The following is a 19,543-nucleotide window of genomic DNA, read 5'->3' on the forward strand; positions in this document are numbered from 1 at the left end:
GGAATTTATTGGTTCATACAACTGAAGATTGAGTAGTGGGCTCCAGGCAAAGACTCAACAACTCAGTGATGTCACCAAATACTAAGGATTATCTGCCTTTGGAGTCTGAAAGTGGCTGTCAGCCTGGAAGGGAACCCCCCAATTCTCAAAATACTTCATTTCTTCCTTCACGGTGGCTGCTCCCATAGTCACCAGTCAGCAGAGAGGGGAAAAGGGAAAGGCACGTCCATACTTTTCAGGGCACCGCCTAAGTGGCACACATTCCTTTCATTCAATTACCATTGGCCATTATTTACTGGCAAACCCACACCTAGCCGTCAGGGAGGTGGGACAATGGAGTCTAGAAGAACGGCCTAAACTTTTAAGGAGAAAACTTGTCATGGTTCAGGCACGAGCTCCTGGTGTCTATCCCAAATACATGTCTGTCCTGACTGATCCTGAACCACACACGTCAGCTGCTTCTCCCGCTGGCCTGTGCTTCCCGCCCGCAGCCGGAGTTCCCGGCATCGGTTAGGCCCCGTGGCGGAGCAAGTCGCCACAGCGAAGCACCATGCTTGCAAAGGGGGAGCCGCTGGAAATGGCTGAAGTGGCCACTGGCCCCCGCCTTAATGTCACACCACAGCTCGCTCCATCGCTGACACCCTGAGGGAGGAGCCACCAGAACCTCCCTACCGGTGGCCTCTCCCCTGCCTCCCTGGTCCTGATCTGTGGCCCTTCTGATCCCCGCAATGTGCCCAGCAGACACCGACTGACTGTCCCTCTCTCATCTCCCCTGGACCTTACATTTCTTATTTTAAAAGGGTGACCTCAAGCCCTGGTCCAGCTCCGACAGACCCCTCGATTCCAGGAGAAAAAAATCTCAGAAAAAGCACAGGTCGCAAGTAAACGCCTGGGAGGCGAGTGGGGGTTGGCGAGGCCGAGCCAGCTCCTGCCCCTGGAGAGCACGCAGACGGGGGGGAGGGCCCAGTCCAGCGGCCCCGTCCACTCAGAGGGATGAGGACGAGTAACTTCCACAGGGCGTGTCTGCTCTCGCAGAACCAGACAGGGCAGGAGGGATGCGCACCTATAGTTGCACACACATCTCGGGTAGCCTCACACACAACTGCGGGACCGCGTGTGCAGTACCAACAGTTGCCGCGGGACGTCTCGCCGTTGTTATCGCGAGAGCAAAACCAGCGCCCCGCGCCCAGTTAGAGGCACGTCGGTTCCACTGCGCAAGCGCGGTTCTGCCAGCGCCCCTATTTTCCGTAAGGGCGTGTCGGTGCGAGGTCCAGACGCCGAGGGAGGGCCGCCTACGGGAGCTCGCCTGCGTTTTCTCCCTCTCCCCGGGTCAATTCTCCATTTCGCTTCCGGTCCCTCACTTCTGGTCCTTCCCAGTTATCCTTCCGACTCAGAAGCCGGTGGTGCGGTCACCTAGAACCTTCAGTTCCCGTCCGGGTCGGCTGCGCCTGGGGCGGCGAAGCTCCCTGGGCTAGGCCCGCGCGGCCTGAGGGCGGCGCCCTCCCTCGCACCATGGTGAGTGGGGCGGGGAGTGAGGGAGGCAAGTGGCGGGCCGGGTCCGGGGCGCCCAGGGGACCCCTGCGGGTTACAGGATCCGCGGCTGGGACGCGGGGGTATTCGCGCCGCGTGAGCCCAGAGGCCGGAGGAGGCTGAGCCTCGGCGCCGCCGCGCCGTCCGAGGCTGTGCTTAGTCCGGACGGCGCGCTGTAGTTCCCCACCGGGAAGCCGAGGCTCCGGGAGGCGCAGGGGCGGCGCCGCGTCCCGTGGGGGGCCCAGCAGCGGTTCCTGCGCTATTTGCCTTGTGTCTGCTCTCCGGCTCCCCAACGGGGAGCTTCCCGAGGGCAGGGTATTCCCACCTCTGCCTCCTTAACGCCTGACGCGGTGTCTGGCGCGTTGTCGGGGTCCAGGGATGGACGAGTGGCCGGCGTCGTGTGACCGCAGGAGGGTGTGATCGCTGTGGTCGGGCGCCGGTGGTCGGCTGCTTCATTTGTTCTAGAAGCGCTCACGACGGAGCACGCAGAGTGCCGGCACAAGGGAGATACTCTTACATGTTGGTTACCATGATGGTCTCATTAAGCGAAGCACACGACGCCGTAATAAATGGTAGAAGGTGTATTGGATGCCACTGTAGACTGATGAGCCCAAGATCCGGAGGACGAGAGAAACCGGTGGACAAAAAGCAGCCCTTTCTATTCTGCAGCCCTCGGAGGATATGCCCCGTATTACTGCTTCATAGTAGCCGGCTCAGCCTCTTAATTCTGCCTCTTGTTTCTGAACTCTGACAAACATAGGGAATCGTCGGTCTCCGTTCCTTAGCAGGACAGAAGGATCCCTGGGCCTGGATGTTTCTGGCAAACTGTCACCAACACACATTCGTATTTGTGGGTTTCCATCACCCCTGGTACATGCCCTTATCACAAGATTTATGGGTTTTGGGGGGAAATTCCTATGAGTTCCCTCAAAAGGAAGAACCGTGACCAAATTCCTAGTACCCAGCGTGGTGTTTCAGGCATGGAGTAAGCATTGAGAAATATTAAATTAAATACTTAAAATCTGTAGGCTTTAATGAAATAGGTAGGACACAGCCTCAGCCCTCAAGATGATGGCTTCTCCTGGGAGAACCTCTGTTTTATTCCTTAGTAGGTATTGTGTTCATTTATCTACCAAACAAACTTGACAAGTTTGTTTCTGTGTCCATTGAAAGGGAGAGTCAAAAAGATTTAAATTGAGCTCGCTTTTGCTGAACATCTGATGACTTCATGTATTTATCTCATTAAATCATCGTGACATCTTTATGAGATAAAAGGTATGATCCCTGCTGTAAAGGTGGGGGAACTGAGGCTTAGAGAGACAACTTCTCAGGGGTGGTACGTTGGAGAGCTGGGAGTGAAACTCAAGTCCTTGACTCAGCAAGTACTCTTTCTACTTACACTACAACCCAGAAAATGTGTTCGTGCCTAGCACTGTGTTTCAGGGATAATTGACTTGACATTAGTGCAACAGTATTTATATAAAACTCACTTTGTAAAAGTCAGTCTTTCCTCCCCCTCAAATTTCACTGGCAGGGAACAGACAGTTGTGATGCTGGGTGGAAATTGTGTGGTAGGTATAAACCCAGACAAAGGGGGGCAGCCTGGCTGGGATGAAGGGGCCACAGAAGAATTGTCTGGGACGGTGATAACACAGGTAAATTCTGAAGGATGAGTGGCCAGATCCACGGGGTTTGGGGGAGTGGAGAAGTAAAGAATTTAGGTAGAGAGAGCAGCATAAGTAAGGTCACAGGATGTGGGCATCTTGTGATCGATGTTGCGATTGTTACTGTGTTCATGTACTAGTGTAGGCATTCCGCTTGTGCCTGTGTCCTTGTGAAACTTTTCTCTACAAAGTAAATGAAACGTTTTTCTAGAAAGTAAAAGAAAAAGCTCTTTAAACATGGATGTTTTTCTTCCCTTCTCTCTCCTTTTAGGCCCGAAATGCGGAAAAGGCCATGTACGTATCAACTCGATTTCGTCTGTAAATTTCTGTTTGGTCTTTTGATATAGCTTTCTTTCTCTACCTGTGTTGAAATAGTATTCGTATAGTAGTTGCCGATACATTTGTTTTCCCCATAGTGTTTTCTGACAGCTCCCAGAACTTATTCTGGATGAACATTGGCTCACCTGGGGTGGTGCAGGGGCTGTTAGAGTGACAGCCCATAATATTAGTCTTTTTAACATCTGGATGTGTTGCTCACCACAGTGGCCTGATGAGTAGAGTTTCCCACGGTCCAGTCCTTACACGCCGTATGGGTGAAAGGAACACAAATCCTTATAAGCCCTACTTTTGGGAACATGGAAGCCCATAACTTCTCTGTGGTTTCTTGATTGCAGTATGTATATATGTTTATGAGTGATGGTTGACATTCAATATGGTCATGAGCAGATTTACCCATCCAGGAACTTGGATGATAAGAGATCTTCGAGCAGGATCTAACGGAGTCTTCTCTGTTCCCGGTAGGACGGCCTTAGCAAGATTTCGCCAAGCTCAGCTGGAAGAGGGAAAAGTAAAGGTTGGTTTAAATCTTCCTCATGAATTTTTAAATTATTGAGAAGAAGTGCAGTACAACTCCCTCCTGAACAGACTTCAGACTCCAGATCTTCCTCTTTCTCGTCCATGCTTTCCTGTGTCTTATGAGTCTTGAATCCCAGGTAGCTGGGGCAGTGTGATGATCTGACTACTTGTGCTTCTGTCTGCTCTGTAATATGATGATTGGGTTTCCATGTTATCCCAGCACTGTCTAATACTGAATAGTACAAAGTGGGGTGTGCTGTGAGGAGCAGCTCTAACCTGAAACCAGTAATGACCTTAGCTCATGGAGACTCAGCCAGGTTAGGGGTGATATGTACTGTTGTTTGGATATTTTTGTTTTTTTTTTAATTATACACACACCCGCACACACACCTGTATACACACAGACATGCATGTATGTTTATGTTTGTTCTAAACACTGAGAGCTGTCATTTCCTAAGGTAGTATAAGTATGCCATGAAATGGGTATAACCGGTGTACTTCGCCATCTCTCTGTAACAACTGACCCTGAACAACACGGGTTTGAACTGCATTGGGTCACTTATACACGGATTTTTTCAACGGTAAATACTACAGAACTACACGGTTTGTGCTTGGTTGAATCTGTGGATGCGGAGGAAACACGGATGCTGAAGCCCGACTGTAAGTTATACTTAGGTTAACCCCCATGTTGCTCAAGGGTCAAGTGTACTGGACTTTTACGTTGTTTCCAGTGGCTGCCTGTACCAGGTGCAATGCAGTGAATGTTTTTGCCTGTGTAGTTCTTTCCTAAGAAGAGGCTGCAGCGTGAGCCATAAGGCTTGAAGAAGAGCACCTGCAACTGAAGCTGCAGATGTCTTTAGCCTGTTAGACATTTCAGGCTTCAGGCCTGAGTCAGTCATGAATGTTGCACAAAGCTTGTAATTTCATACAGTACAGCGGCAGCATGTGTTTTGCTTTTCCTTAGGAACGAAGACCCTTCCTTGCCTCGGAGTGTACTGAGCTGCCCAAAGCCGAGAAGTGGAGACGACAGGTACGTGCTGGGTGAATCTGATCTTACAGGAGAACAGGTCTCTGATGGCTTTTGTACCTACGTGACTCTTCAACCAGAATTCTAAGAATTTTTAATTACTCATTTTGAATTATATATTTCTTATGCTTTCGGACTTACTCAAAAGTCATAAAAATATATTGCCTTTTATTTTTTTCACAGATCATTGGAGAGATCTCAAAAAAAGTGGCTCAAATTCAGAATGGTAAGCTAGCTTGTCTGTTTAAAGTGCTCGATTCTCAAATCCACAGTTAGCCTTGGGGACGTCAGTCTCCTCTCTCAATAATCAATAGGACAAGTAGGTACAAAATGAGTAAGAATGTAGAAGAACTGAACAATAATGTCGATCAGTTTGACCTAGTTGACCTTTATGGAACACTCCACCTCACAGAAAAGAGTACCTTTTCTTTTTCTAAGAGCAAATGGAATATTCACCAAAATAAAGCATATTTTAGGTTATAATATGAATGTTAGCAAACTTAAAATAATTAAAATTTTGCAAAGTATGTTCACTGATTTTAACACAGTTAACATAGAAATGGATAACAAAAAGACATCTGGAAAATTCCTAACTATTTAGAAATTAAACATACTTCTAAACAACCCATATATCTAAGAGGAAACCTCAAGGAGATTAGAAAATATTTTGAATTGAATGAGAATGAAAACATAATGTCAGAATTCAGGGGACGAAAAAATTTATGGCATGCATGTAAAGCAGTGTTTAGGTGAAAATTTATAGCATTAAAATAAAAGAAAATAAGAAAGGTCTCAAGTCAGTGATCTAAGCTTCTACCCTAAGAAACTAAAAAGGAAGAGCAAATTAATTCCAAAGTAAGCAGAAGGAAGGAAATAATAAAGAGAAGAAGTCAATGAAATTGAAAACAAGATGAATAGAGAAAATAGAACAAAAGCGGGTTCTTTAAAAAGATCAGGACTTACCTGGTGGCACAATGGTTAAGAATCCACCGGCCAATGCAGGGGCCCACGTGCCGCACGCAGCAGCAACGGAGACCCAGCGCAGCCAAAAATAAATAAATAAAATTTAAAAAATAAAAAGATCAGTAAAATCGATAAACTTCCAGTCAGACAGACTGATCAAGAAAAAACGAAGACACGTGGGACTTCCCTGGTGGTCCAGCGGTATAGAGTCCGCCTTCCAGTGCAGGGGACACAGGTTCAATCCCTGGTCGGGGAACTAAAATCCCGCATGCCGCAGGGCAACTAAGCCCGTTTGCCACAACTAGAGAGCCTGTGTGCCACAAACTACAGAACCCATGCTCCCTGGAGCCTGCACTGCACAACTAGAGAGAGAAAGCCCACACGCTGCAACAAGAGAGAACTCCGCACACCGCAAAGAAGAGCACACACGCCGCAACAAGCCCCGCAACGAAAGCCCGCGTGCAGCAACAAAGACCCAATGCAGGCAAAAATAAAAACAAAAACCAAAAAAAAACCCTCAGCTAACTGGGAATTGAAGGGAACATTTTTTTTTTCCCTGATAAGGCACTTCTACCAAAAAACCTATAGCCAGCTATAGGTTTGAATGCTTTCCTCCTAAGATCAGGAACAAGGTGGAGATATCGATTCTCACCGCTTCTATTCAGTATTGTATTGGAATTCCTTTCCAGTACAATAAAGCAAGAAAAGGAAATAAAAAACTTCCCCAAAGATTGGAAGGGAAGAAAAATGCTCTATTCTGAGGTGACATAATTTTCTATGTAGAAAATCCCAAGGAATCTACAGGAAGATTTCTAAAATGAATAAATGAGTTTAGCAAGATCACAGAATAGAAAGTCAATACACAAAAATCAATTCTGTTTCTGTGTACTAGCAGTGAACATTTGGAACTAGAACTTTCATTAAAGTGTTATTTACGGAAGCATCAAAACACAAGAAATACTTAGGTATAAATCTAACAAAATATATATATGATCTGTATGCTGAAAACTATAAAACAGTGATGAAAGAGTCAAAGAACCAATCAAATGGAGACATAGACAGTGTTTGTGGATGGGAAGACTCAATATAGGAAAGGTGTCGATTCTTTTTCTTTTCAAAATCTATCACAGTCAAAATCCCAGCAGTGGTTTTTGGTTTATGTTGACGAACTGTTTCTAAAATTTAAATGGAAAGGCAAAGGAACTAGAATAGCCAAAACAGTTTTGAAAAAGAAAAAAATTGGAGTATTCATAACACCTAATTTCATGATTTAATGTAAAGCTAAAGGTATTCAAGACAATTGGGTATTGTTGAAAGATAGACACACAGACCAGTTGAACAGAGTAAGAAGTCCAGAAATAGGGGCACACGTATGTGGTCAGTTGACTTGACAAAGTACAAAAGCAATTCAGTGGAGAAAGGGAGGGTTTCTCCCTTGGAATAGCCCCAACTGCTCCCGGCTCCCATCCGCCAACGACAACACCTCAGCAAACTCCCTGTCGTCATCCCTTTAAATCCGTCCCTTAGGGACTTCCCTGGCGGCCCAGTGGTTAAGAACCCGCGCTTCCACTGCAGGGGGCATGGGTTCGATCCCTGGTCGGGGAAGTAAGATACAGCGTGCTGCGCAGTGCGGCCAAAAAATAAGGAAAAAATAAAGACTATAAATCTGTTCCTTAGGCTCAGTTCTCAGGCCCTAGTCTTTGTCAAAGATGTTCCCACTTAACAAGGTGGGAACAAGCCCTTTCCTGAAAGGACTAGACTAACACAGACTGCCGCCAACCCTGATGCTGACGCTGCCTCACTGCATCTTGGCTGACGTTGATTGGACGCTGTGTCCCCACCTCTAAGAGTTTACTGTTTCAGTGGTGGTATAAATGGAGCTGCAGGATTGCTTCAGTTTGTATTTCTGTGGTTGCTAACGAGGATGAAGTCCCCCCCCCCCCGCAGCGCTGCTGAAACTGTGCATGATTGTTGCCCTTCCATGATTTCGGTGTGGGTGTGTTTTCTTACAAATTGAAATAGTATCTTTGTGTTATGCACCTTTTTAGGTGTTGACATTCATTCTTAAGGCTACAACATCGACTGGTATTTTCAAGAAACGATAGGATGTTTTTGTTTTCTAGCTGGTCTAGGTGAATTCCGAATTCGTGACCTGAATGATGAAATTAACAAGCTGCTAAGAGAGAAGGGACACTGGGAGGCCCGGATCAAGGAGCTCGGTGGTCCTGACTATGGGGTAAGCAAGCCGCAGCCCTGGGGGCTGAGCTCGGGTGCTGTCTGCCTGCAGGGTGGCTCCTGCTGCCCCCGCAGCCCTGCCACAGAGTAGGCACTGGAGAGATGAAAGGAGGCTTGAAAGTGCCTGTTGCGCGTGGACAGGAAACGTGAAAGCACGGGCCAGTGGTGCTTAAAGGTCCACAGCGCAGGCCTCAGTACATGTACTGGCCAGGTGTTCCAGAGTGAGCCGCTCAGGCTCCCTGGGCCTCTTGTTTGAAATGACCTTGGCCCCTCACAGCCTTCTCTGAACTCCTTGAGAATTGGGACAACCATTCCATGGTCGGCTTCTGTACTCAAGGGGGCCCTGGGGACATGGCTGTGTTTCCTTTCTCTGGATTCTTTAAATGCAGTATTCTAGAACAGTGACTTTCAAGCTTTTATGCCCATGACCCACTATAAAATAAACACACACACACACACTCACTCACTCACTCACTATATCACAACACAGTACTGAAAAAATACTTGGTATATGTTGCTGCACTTTGATATTTTCTATTCTATCTTTTTTATTTTTCTGTTCTATCTTGATTTTTTAAAAATTGATGATTATGACCCATGTAATGGATTTCATGACCCGCCAGTGGGTGTCAACTTTGAAAAATGCTGCCCCAGGCCCTGCCCCATTTTCCCAGGTCATTTGAACCCGTAGTATGTAGTCAGTGGACTGTAGTATGTTATGGAAAAAATATGTGCAGTTTTTCTATGTATTTAATGCAAAACCACAGTTCTCACGTTAGTACCTGGCCTAAAAATGAGGCATTTATTCTTGTTGCAGAAGGAAAGGCACTTCCACTCCTGGAGTACCTGTGCTAGGAACGTTCTCACTGCATCTTCAGTAGTTCTGTGATGGTGATTTTGCTCCCTGTCAGACTGCTTTAGTGCAGGGGTTTATTACCCTTCCTGGAAGTGTTACAAAATTAATATGTACAATATTCTTAAGTTCCACCACCCAGAGTCAACAGTAATGTTTTTATGTATTTCCTTGTAGAGTCTTTTTTTTTTTATTAATTTTTTTTATTTGTTGGCTGCGGTGGGTCTTCGTTGCTGTGCGTGGGCTTTCTCTAGTTGCGGTGAGCGGGGGCTACTCTTCATTGCGGTGCGCGGGCTTCTCCTTGCCGTGGCTTCTCTTGTTGCGGAGCATGGGCTCTAGGCGCGTGGGCTTCAGTAGTTGTGGTTCGCAGGCTCCAGAACACAGGCTCAGTAGTTGTGGCGCATGGGCTTAGTTGCTCCGTGGCATGTGGGATCTTCCCGGACCGGGGCTCGAACCCGTGTCCCCTGCATTGGCAGGCGGATTCTTAACCACTGCGCCACCAGGGAAGCCCTAGCGTCTTTTTAATGCTAAAGAATTTTATTTTCATTTTCTATGTACAAAAGTAACATTTAGGGAATTCCCTGGTGGTCCAGTGGTTAGGACTCAGCACTTTAACTGCCGTGGCCCAGGTTCTGTCCCTCGTCGGGGGACTAAGAGCCTGCAAGCCGCTCAGTGCAGCTGAAAAAAAAAAAAGTGACACGTTTAGAGTTTGTTTTACAAGATGGTGGTGATGGTTGCATGACGCTATGAATGTACTAATACCACTGACCTGGACACTTAAAAATGGTTAAGACGGCAAATTTTATGTTACGTGTATTTTAGTACAATAATAAGAAAAAAGTAATATATTGTTATTAAGTTCAGAAAAGTATAGAGCAGAACACCATGCAGTCATGATCCTTTTAACTAGGAGCAACTTCTGGAATATTTCTGTCCATTGTTTTTCCATGAGTCCTGTAACTGAGGTCATACTCATGTATGTACAATTTTGGTTCTAGGTTTTATACTTCTTTTCAAAATGGTAACTTTGATTGTATAAAGAGTACCTACTTTTATGTAAAAAAAAAAAAAAGAATATATAACAAAAAATATAAAAATTCTAAAGTATAAAAAAATTTTATATATTCTATGTGTGGTACAGATTACATTATATATTTTCCTACCACTGAGAAATGACTGCTATTAACATTTTCTACTTATCTTTCTAGAATTTTTTCTATATACATATATATTTATTTTTACAGATAATGGTTCATTATTCTAACTATATGCTTTGTTCACTTAACAGTTTATCAGACACGTATGTTCATGTCAGTGAATAATCATTTGTATAATCGTTTCAAAAAGCATTTCTGAGCTCATAGAAAGTTCCACAAATTGTGTAGAGAAATCCTATGTACCCTTTATACAGATTTACCAGTTTTTAACATTTTTCTCTATTTGCTTTATCATTTTCTGTGTGTACCTTGAGATTTATTTTCTCTGAACCGTTTGAGGCTTAAATACATCATGTTCCTTTACTCCTTAATACTTAAGGGGTATTTCCTAAGAAATACTTTTGTGTGTATTTCCTAAGAATAAGAATGTTCTCTTATATAACCATGGTAGAGTTTAAGACATTTAACTTTGATACAATCATTTGGCTGTTTTATTGATTTTCATCCTTTATGGCCTTTCCCCTTATAGTACAGAGCCTTGTCCAGGGTCACATACTGTATGCAGTTGTCAACATCATCATTTTTAGTGGAGAGAATTCCATCTTCTGGATATTTCATTTGTCTTCTACTGCTTGTCATTTAGGTTTTTTGCAATTTTTTTAAAGCTTTTATTCACTTAACGTTACATTGTGTTTTTCTAAGTCAATAAAAGAGTTCCCATACGAACCATCATTTTTAAGCTATAGGATATATTCCATCCTGAATATGCTATAATTTACTTAAATCATCCTCTTACTGTTAGGTAGTTAGGTTGATTTTTAAGGGATTAAAAAAAGTACCTAAATATATTTCTGTTGTACATGAATATTTTCTCCCTTTAGCATTATTATCTTAAATCTGTTTGCAAACATGGAAATACTGGGTTTAAGGATCAGATCCATTTTCTCTTCTTCCTTCCCAATAAGAAAGTTGGCCCTAAAATGCTGGATCATGAAGGGAAAGAAGTCCCAGGAAATCGAGGTTACAAGTACTTCGGAGCAGCAAAAGACTTGCCTGGCGTCAGAGAACTGTTTGAGAGAGAACGTAAGTAACTGGTGTTCGCCGGGGTGTTAGCCTGGAATTCTTGGTCGTGCTTGCAACAGTAGACATGCCGTCTGCAGGGCACTCTTCCTATGCCATTTCTTAGCCGCACAGCAGCCCCGTGTCCTCAGAGGATCATCGTTCTCAGGTGGGCACACAGTTGGGGTGAGAACGGGAACCCAGAATTGACAGGTGTCAGATTGTAGGCTCTGCCCATACCCGTCTGAGTGTGAACGAGGAATCTCCCTGTTTGCAGTTCAGTCAGCTTCATTTTCAGTTACGTGTTTAGTTGAAAAAACTCTTAACTGAAGGACACATGACACCTTGGGCCAAACCCCGAAATGCACACGTGGAAGAGAATGAATCCAAGCCGGGTACCCTCTCCACTCCTGCCCTTCCCTCCACAGCCCTGGGAGCCTCCAAAATGCAGTTGGAAACCGCCGGTCTGGAATTTCTGTGTATCTTAATTTTGACTTTTCAAGAAGCAGTCCAAGCATTTTATAGAAAGCAGTGTGGAAAGTAGAGAAGGATGAGACCAGGATTCCTCCCACTGCTGGCGTTCTGCTGTTTCCTTCCAGTCGGTTTTCCTATTTGTTTAAAAATACAATTCTGCTCATTCTTAAATTCATTACGCACACACTGGTTTTGCATGCATGATTGACATCACTTAAAATAATTCAGAGTTTAAATATCATGCCGTTTATTATGAATGCAGTATAATTTTATTATAGATAAGTTGTAAAATACAGAAAATCAGAAAAAACACCCACGTTTTCACAACTTATAAATGATGGTTGTTGACATGTTGGGGTGTATCCCCTTCCAGAGTTTTAAGGCTCCTAAAATGAGAGTGTGCTGTGTATGTTACTTTTTTTTTTTTTTGCTTTTACATTGCTTCTAAATTTATTTTTATTTATTCCAGTCATACAGTGTTTTTTGTTTTTTTTAACCAAGAAAGTGCGCAACTTAGTCTTAATGCGTATAATGGAAATAGTAGCACAGGGACTTCCCTGGTGGTCCAGTGGTTAAGACTCTGTGCCTCCACTACAGGGGGCACGGATTTAAACCCTGGTTGGGAAACTAATATCCCGGATGCCGCACGGCAAAAAAACAATAAAAATAGTAGCACAGTCCCCTTGACCCCCATCCCAGTGCCCTGCTAGAGATGACCCGTCACTGTTATTATCTGTTTCGAATGTTCCCTTCCAGCCTTTTCCATGCACTTCCATGCTTATTTTATCAACTAAATTACATCAGCATAAGTGACAGGTGACTCAACCCCAGTTACTTTAGGCAGAAAAGTCTATAAATTTATTGGCTCACATAACTGACAGGTTTGCCTTCAGGAATGGCCGGTTCCAGGTCACATTGCTCCATTTTGCAGTTTTGGCTTCCATCCTGTGAGCTTTTTTCTCTGTCTCACTCTCCTCTTGTGGTGGCTGGTTGTCCGTCATCGACTTAAATTTTGTTCTCTCTCAGCAACAGATTTCCCCCCACCCCCCCACCAACAGTTGAAGCAGAATTCCCAGAATTGAGTCTGGTTGGCTTTGGTTGGATCACAGCTCCATCCTGTGGCCGGAATGCACGCAGTGCTCTGAGCCTGCTAGGTTTCAGCCCCGTCCTGGATGCAGCCCACGCGGTGGAGGGGTGGGCAGGGCTGTGTGTGCAGTCCGTCCATGTCCTCTCATGGTTCTCCTTAGAATGCCAAGTGATGTGACGGATTAGAGAGTCTCAGGGATTAACCGTACTTGGTGTGACCATCCCTCCTTTGGTATTTAGTTATTTCTAGATGTTTATAATTATAACATTTTTGCTGATCTGGTGCTTGAAACAATGTATTATTTTTATTTTTTTGTTTCCTCCCCATTACTAATGAAATTGACAATCGAATTCAGTTACTAAATGAAATTTTCATACGTAAGAGTTTTTTTCCTTCAATTATCAGCTTTCATTCTTTGACTAATCTGTTGGATTGTCATTTCCCTTTTGATTTTCAAGTATTACTAAATATTCTGAATAGTAATTATTAGTCTGAAAGTATTTTCTTCAGGAATTTCTCATTTATCTTTTGTGTTTGTAGTTTCTTTTGTTTTATCTGTATTCTTAGTTTTTTCATTAAATATTATGGCATTTTCTGTGTTGTTAAAGCACCTGTGAAGCAGCATTACTGGGGCTGCAGAATCGCCTCCCCTCCGCCATGCTTGAATTGCAGATCACAGTCCTTGGCTGTCCAAGTTTTCATTGTTGTATGAATAACACTGTGATGCACACCTCTGTCCGTAAAGCTTTGCCAGCTTTTGTTTCTGTTTTTAAATTAGGATAGATTCCTTCTAAATGGACTAATTGGGTCAAAGATTTCAACACTTATTTAATTTTACTTATTTATTTATTTTAAATTTATTTATTTATTTACTTTTGGCTGCATTGGGTCTCTGTTGCTGTGTGCAGGCTTTCTCTAGATGCAGCGAGCAGGGGCCACTCTCTTGTTGCAGTGCACAGGCTTCTCATCGTGGTAGCTTCTCTTGTGGAGCACAGGCTCTAGGCGTGCGGGCTTTTAGTAGTTGTGGCTCGTGAGCTCAGTAGTTGTGGCTCAGTAGCTGTGGCGCAAGGGCTTAGTTGCTATCCGCAGCATGTGGGATCTTCCGGAACCAGGGCCTGAACCCGTGTCCCCTGCATTGGCAGGTGGATTCTTAACCACTGCGCCACCAGGGAAGCCCTTAACACTGATTTTAAAAAGGGTGGTACCACGTATATAATCCCATTACTAGTGTAGAGAAGTGCCTATTTCATGATATTTTGATGAACACACCTACTATATGCCTGCGTAACATTGTATGAGGAGGAGGCTTGAGTGAGATTATGACGGGGAATTCAGCTAAGCTGGTGAATTCTTTCTTTTAGCTCTTCCTCCTCCAAGAAAGACACGCGCTGAGCTCATGAAGGCGATCGATTTTGAATACTACGGTTACCTAGATGAAGACGATGGTGTTATTGTGCCTTTGGAACAGGAATATGAAAAGAAACGTAGGTCTGCGGGCATTTCATTTCATTGCTGCTGGCATCTGGTTTCTTTTCTCTCCCTTGGAAATGGGGTTTTATTTTTATAAGGAACATTGTTTTTTTAGGGCTTTTTAAAAAATTGAAGTAGTTGATGTACAATATTATGTAAGTTACAGGTGTACAGTATAGAGAGTCACAATTTTTAAAGGTATATTCCATTAGCAGTTATTATAAAATACTGGCTGTATTCCCCATGTTGTATAATATATCCTTGTATAGCTTATTTTATCTTTTTTTAATCCAATTTTTTAAAAATTTAATTAATTAATTAATTTATTTATTTATTTTTGGCTGTGTTGGGTCTTCGTTTCTGTGCATGGGCTTTCTCTAGTTGTGGTGAGCCGGGGCCACTCTTCATCGCGGTGCGCGGGCCTCTCACTGTCGCGGCCTCTCATTGCGGAGCACAAGCTCTTGTCGCGCAGGCTCAGTAGTTGTGGCTCACGAGCCTAGTTGCTCCGCGGCATGTGGGATCTTCCCAGACCAGGGCTCGAACCCGTGTCCCCTGCATTGGCAGGCAGATTCTCAACCACTGCGCCACCAGGGAAGCCCCAGCTTATTTTATCTTAATAGTTTGTACCTCTTAATCCCCTACCGCTAAATTGCCTCTTCCCCCTTCCGTCTCTCCACTGGTAACCACTAGTTTTTTCTCTATATCTGTGAGTCTGCTTCTTTTTTGTTATATTCACTAGTTTGTTGTATTTTTTAGATTCCACATATAAGTGATATCACACAGTATTTGTCTTTCTCCATCTGACTTACTTCACTTAGTATGATAATCCGTAGGTCCATCCATGTTGCTGCAAATGGCATTATTTCATTCTTTTTTATGGCTGAGTAGGATCCCATTGTGTATATGCATGTGTGTGTGTGTGTGTCTGTGTGTGTGTGTCTGTGTGTTTACATACACCACATCTTATTTACCCATCCATCTGTTGATGGGCACTTAGTTTACTTCCATATCTTGGCAACTGTAAATAGTACTGCTATGAACATTGGGGTGCATGTATCTTTTCGAATTAGTGTTTTTGTTGTTTTCAGATATATACCCAGGAATGGAATTGCTGGATCACATGGTAGTTCTAGTTTTAGTTTTTTGAGAACCTCAGGGTGCTGAACTGGGGAGGATCTGGGTGTGTCCGCTAAAAGCTGCCCTCCCATCTGATTCCTGTCTGATTCCTGCCCGCCGGGGCAGGATGAAGGTGACTCTTTCCAGCAGGGAGGCCTTGGCCTCGCCCTGCATGGGGTTTGACGCTTTCTTAGAGGCCAGAGTGAGTAACGCCTGCTCTCCCTTGTGTGCAGTCAGAGCCGAGTTAGTGGACAAGTGGAAAGCAGAGAGAGAGGCCCGGCTGGCAAGAGGGGAGGAGGAGGAAGAGGAGGAGGAGGAGGCCGACATCTACGCCGTTGCTGACCAGGAGGTACTGGGGGGCGGCGCGGGACCCCCTGGTGCTCACCGCCTTCTCTGTGCCGCGGAGGATGGGGGCACGGTAGCAGGAAGTGCAGACGTGGGGCCAGGGTCGAGGCCCGGCTCTTGCCCCTGCCGCCGTCTGAGGCTTCGGCCTTCTCTCCTAGACAGTGGGGATGAAGGGCACCTTCCGGGTTCACAGGGAGGGTTCCAGAGAAGAATGGCTGTGAGGGCACTTGTTAAACTGCTTTACACCGGGGATGACTTACGTGCATCTCAGAGATGGGCCCTCCTGCACATGCTGGAATCGGATTTATAAACACATTTGAAGCCAGTGTGTTTTAGCCCATGACCTCATTGTTTCTGCTTAAATGGCAGTGTCGGTAACTCTTCTGTAGTCTTAACCACCGTCTGTTACAGCTGGAAACCAGCCCAGAGCAGAGAAGGGACTTCCTCAGGGGGTCCCGGTTGGGGATGGAGCTGTAATCCCTCAGGCAGAGCCCCCTTGCTCCCAGCACCCCTGCAGGCCTTACTCCCTGGGCAGGTCCAGGATGGAACTGATTTGCTCGACTGAGCAAGGGGAAGGGAAGCACCCATGCCTGGACTATGGGTCAGGCCCTGTGTGACGTCACATGGCTTGCCATGATGTCAGTGGCAAGGAAGCAGGCTCAGAGAGGCTTAGTGACTTAGTCACCGTCACACAGGATCTAGCAGACCTGAGGTTCGTGCCCTCAGGCAGGCATTTGAAACAGGATGGCAGCGTGTCCTAGGAAGATTTTCTCTAGGTGCAAATAATCCATTTGCTCTTTCAAGGGATGTTTGTTTAATGAGTGGCTACTGTGAGGCCCACTCGAGGGGCAGGACAGCAAACACGCTTCGCTTGTAGCTTGAAGCCCTGGGGGACAGTCCGGTCAGCAGAGGCCATGGGAAATGGCAGCTGTGATAGGAGCTCTGGGTAGCGACATGGTGAAGGCAGGGCCAGTGAAGGCTTTGCTGGGGACGTGACCCTTCAGCTGAGATCCGGAAACAAGGGGGAAGTAACCAAGCGAAGAGGCAGCAGGGAACAGCGTGAGCGGACGAGCCCATGGGAGCGCGGGGGACAGAGGACGGGCCGGTGGCTGGAGGGCAGAGTGGAGGCTGCGGGAGGGGAGGTGGGCCAAGCAAGGGCCCCGGCTCCCCTGGGGAAGCATTTTCCTTTACCATGAGAGTGATGGAAAGCCATCAGAGGATGTAAAAATTGTTTATCCTGAAATGCTTAAGATTTATGGGAAGTTGCACAGCTGCTGCCGAGGGTCCTGTGTCGTCCTTCACCCAGTGTCCCCAGTGGCTTGCACAGTGACAGTGCAGTGTGCACCGAGGGACCTGACGTGGGCAGTGCTGTGTCTTTCATCACATGGTGGATTCTTTGGGGCTACAACAGCCTTCCTTGTTGGAGTCTGCCCTGAGGAGTGGAACTTCCACCCTGGGCTCGCCTCGGTGGATGCAGCCCGACTTTCCCAGAGCCCTGGGACCAGTTTCTCCTACCAGCGGCGTCTGAGAGCTTCCGCCGCGGCTTTCCTGGCAGCTGATGACCTGCGGCGGGGGGTGGGGTCAGGGTCCGGCCCAGAGACCTGCGGGCAGTGGACCTGCCTCCACACAGGCCTCCTCTCTTCTCATGCCTCCAGGGCTACGTCATTCCTTAGGTTATGAGCGATCTCTGCTGACTCACAGGCAGCCTCTGAGTGATGCTTTCTTCTACATATGCTTTTTTCAAGTTTAATTAAAAAAATAGATAATGTACTCTCAAAACACAAAAAGTATACAGAGATTTAACACAGCTTACCTTTCGCAGCCCTGTCCTCTGTCCGCTGGCTCTCACTGAGATCACTGGCTTCTCTTTTCTTCCTCGTACAAGAGGTCGCGCAAAACACAGTGTTCTGTTGCTTCTTGTACTTAACGCTGTGTCTTGGGTGTCTCTGTGTCTGAGAACAGAGCTTCCTTGTCGCTGTTTTTCCTCTTCAGTGGCTGCAGGCTGGTGCACGTTATGGCGATGCCAGCACTTACTAACGGTCTCCTCTGCGCGGCCTCTGGTTGTGCTCTTTTGCAGTCTGATGAGGAGGGCGGCCAGGAGAAAGGAGGGGAGGACGGGCAGCAGAAGTTCATCGCTCACGTCCCGGTGCCGTCGCAGCAAGAGGTAGGACAGGCTGGGGGCCGCCTGGCCTCCGAGGGGCCCCACGGGGCGCTGTGTGGTTTTCTTGGTCCTTCCTGTCCCTTTGGGCGGCTCTCACTCCCTTCCACAGGGCGTTGGTCCCTGGGCTCAGGTTAGGGCGAGGCGTCCAGATGAGGCAGCGTTCCGTCTACCTTGGAGGCAGCAGTCCAGCACTCTGTCGCTCACCTGCTCCCCCGGCGGAGATTGGGGCCCTCGGACGCAGGGTGCTGGGCTCCCGGCCGGGCCCAGGCGGCGTGTTGGCCTTGTGGGGCCTGCGAACTGAGCCCTCCGCTCTCCCGCCTGCAGATCGAGGAGGCGCTCGTGCGGAGGAAGAAGATGGAGCTCCTGCAGAAGTACACCAGCGAGACGCTGCAGGCCCAGAGCGAGGAGGCCAGGCGGCTCCTGGGCTACTAGGGCCGAGCTGGGGCCTCCACCCAGCGCCGTGGTGGGTGAGCAGCCCGGGCTGCCTGCCGCTTCTCCTCCTCCCTCCCTCCCCTGCTCTCGCCTGTGTGCTGACCGAGGGCCGTTGGCCTGCCGGGATGCCCCGGTGTCACCTCGTACCGGCGTTTTGCTGACGTGTGAACCCACTTACTTCTGTCTTGAGTGTGTAGGACACGCTGCTCCCTGTCAGCCTTTGAGTGTCTCACGTAGCCTCTTCCTGTCATTTGGCGGGGAGGGTGACCAGTTAGTGACACTCCTAAAAAACGCAGACGTGTTTATAACTCCTCTGGAAGAATGAGAAGGTGTGTGGGCCCCGAGCCCACATCTCACACGTCGCAGCCCGCGGAGCTCCACCTTTGGGGCAGCCCTGCCCTCAGTTCAGACCCCTCAGCTGGCCTTGCTCCTTCCTGCCCAGGTGGCAGGAGTTTGAGTTTGCTACTGCTGTCTAGGACTGGTTCTGCAGAGAGCTATTTTTATTAAAGATTTTTGTGTGAAAGGCAACCTCCGGGTTTGGGCTGCCTGTCTTGAGGCCGTGTCTGCACTGGGACCTAAGTGAGGTTCACAGTCACCGCAGGGGACGGGGTTCCGAAACACGCAGCCCTGGTGTGGGAGGGCTGGGACCAGCGGCGGCCCGTCTGGGAGCTGAGGAGGTGGTGGGGCCGTCCTCCCATGGCCTCCGCACCCACGGCTGTGGATCAGGGCTGAAGCGGCAGGGCCCGTGGCGCCGGCCTTTGGGGAGCACACAGAGGATGCCCGGGAGTCGGTCCAAACCCATCGCCGAGTCTTTCCCTCCCGGTGGGGAGAAACCACAGCAGAGGCCACAGCTCCAGGCAGAGTGGGGGGGCTCCCCACCCTCGGGAGGGGTCCTGGGCGTGTCCGGCGGGCCTCCTGAAGGAGACTGGGGGCAGCGGAGCAGTGCCAGCCTGAGCGAGGGGCTGACCGTCAGTGTGTGACCTGCCTTAGGATGTTCCCGAGCCAGGGTGGAGGGGGTCAGGCGGAGGCCGGGCAGGGTGGGGAGTGGCCGTGGGGAAGGCGACCTGGGGCTTCAGAGCTGGGAGGGGAGGGGACGGCCCACGACTGGGCCGGGG

At 47.4% G+C, this 19,543-nt stretch overlaps 1 protein-coding gene across 1 annotated transcript; it reads left to right on the forward strand.

Moving 5' to 3' along the window:
* The first annotated feature begins 1,294 nt into the window (after positions 1-1,294).
* Positions 1,295-18,950, forward strand: LOC309967952 (pre-mRNA-splicing factor ISY1 homolog). The gene is made up of 11 exons (XM_082848937.1): positions 1,295-1,515; positions 3,466-3,488; positions 3,996-4,047; positions 5,014-5,079; positions 5,260-5,302; positions 8,163-8,275; positions 11,250-11,367; positions 14,266-14,388; positions 15,724-15,839; positions 17,913-17,999; positions 18,321-18,950. Exons 1-11 carry the CDS (start codon positions 1,513-1,515, stop codon positions 18,426-18,428), a joined length of 852 nt encoding a protein of 283 aa, XP_082705063.1. The 5' UTR covers positions 1,295-1,512; the 3' UTR covers positions 18,429-18,950.
* The last annotated feature ends 593 nt before the right edge of the window (positions 18,951-19,543 follow it).

Source organism: Leucopleurus acutus (assembly GCF_964270905.1).
Source record: "Leucopleurus acutus genome assembly, chromosome: 10".
In the NCBI taxonomy this organism is placed as follows: Eukaryota; Metazoa; Chordata; class Mammalia; order Artiodactyla; family Delphinidae; genus Leucopleurus; species Leucopleurus acutus.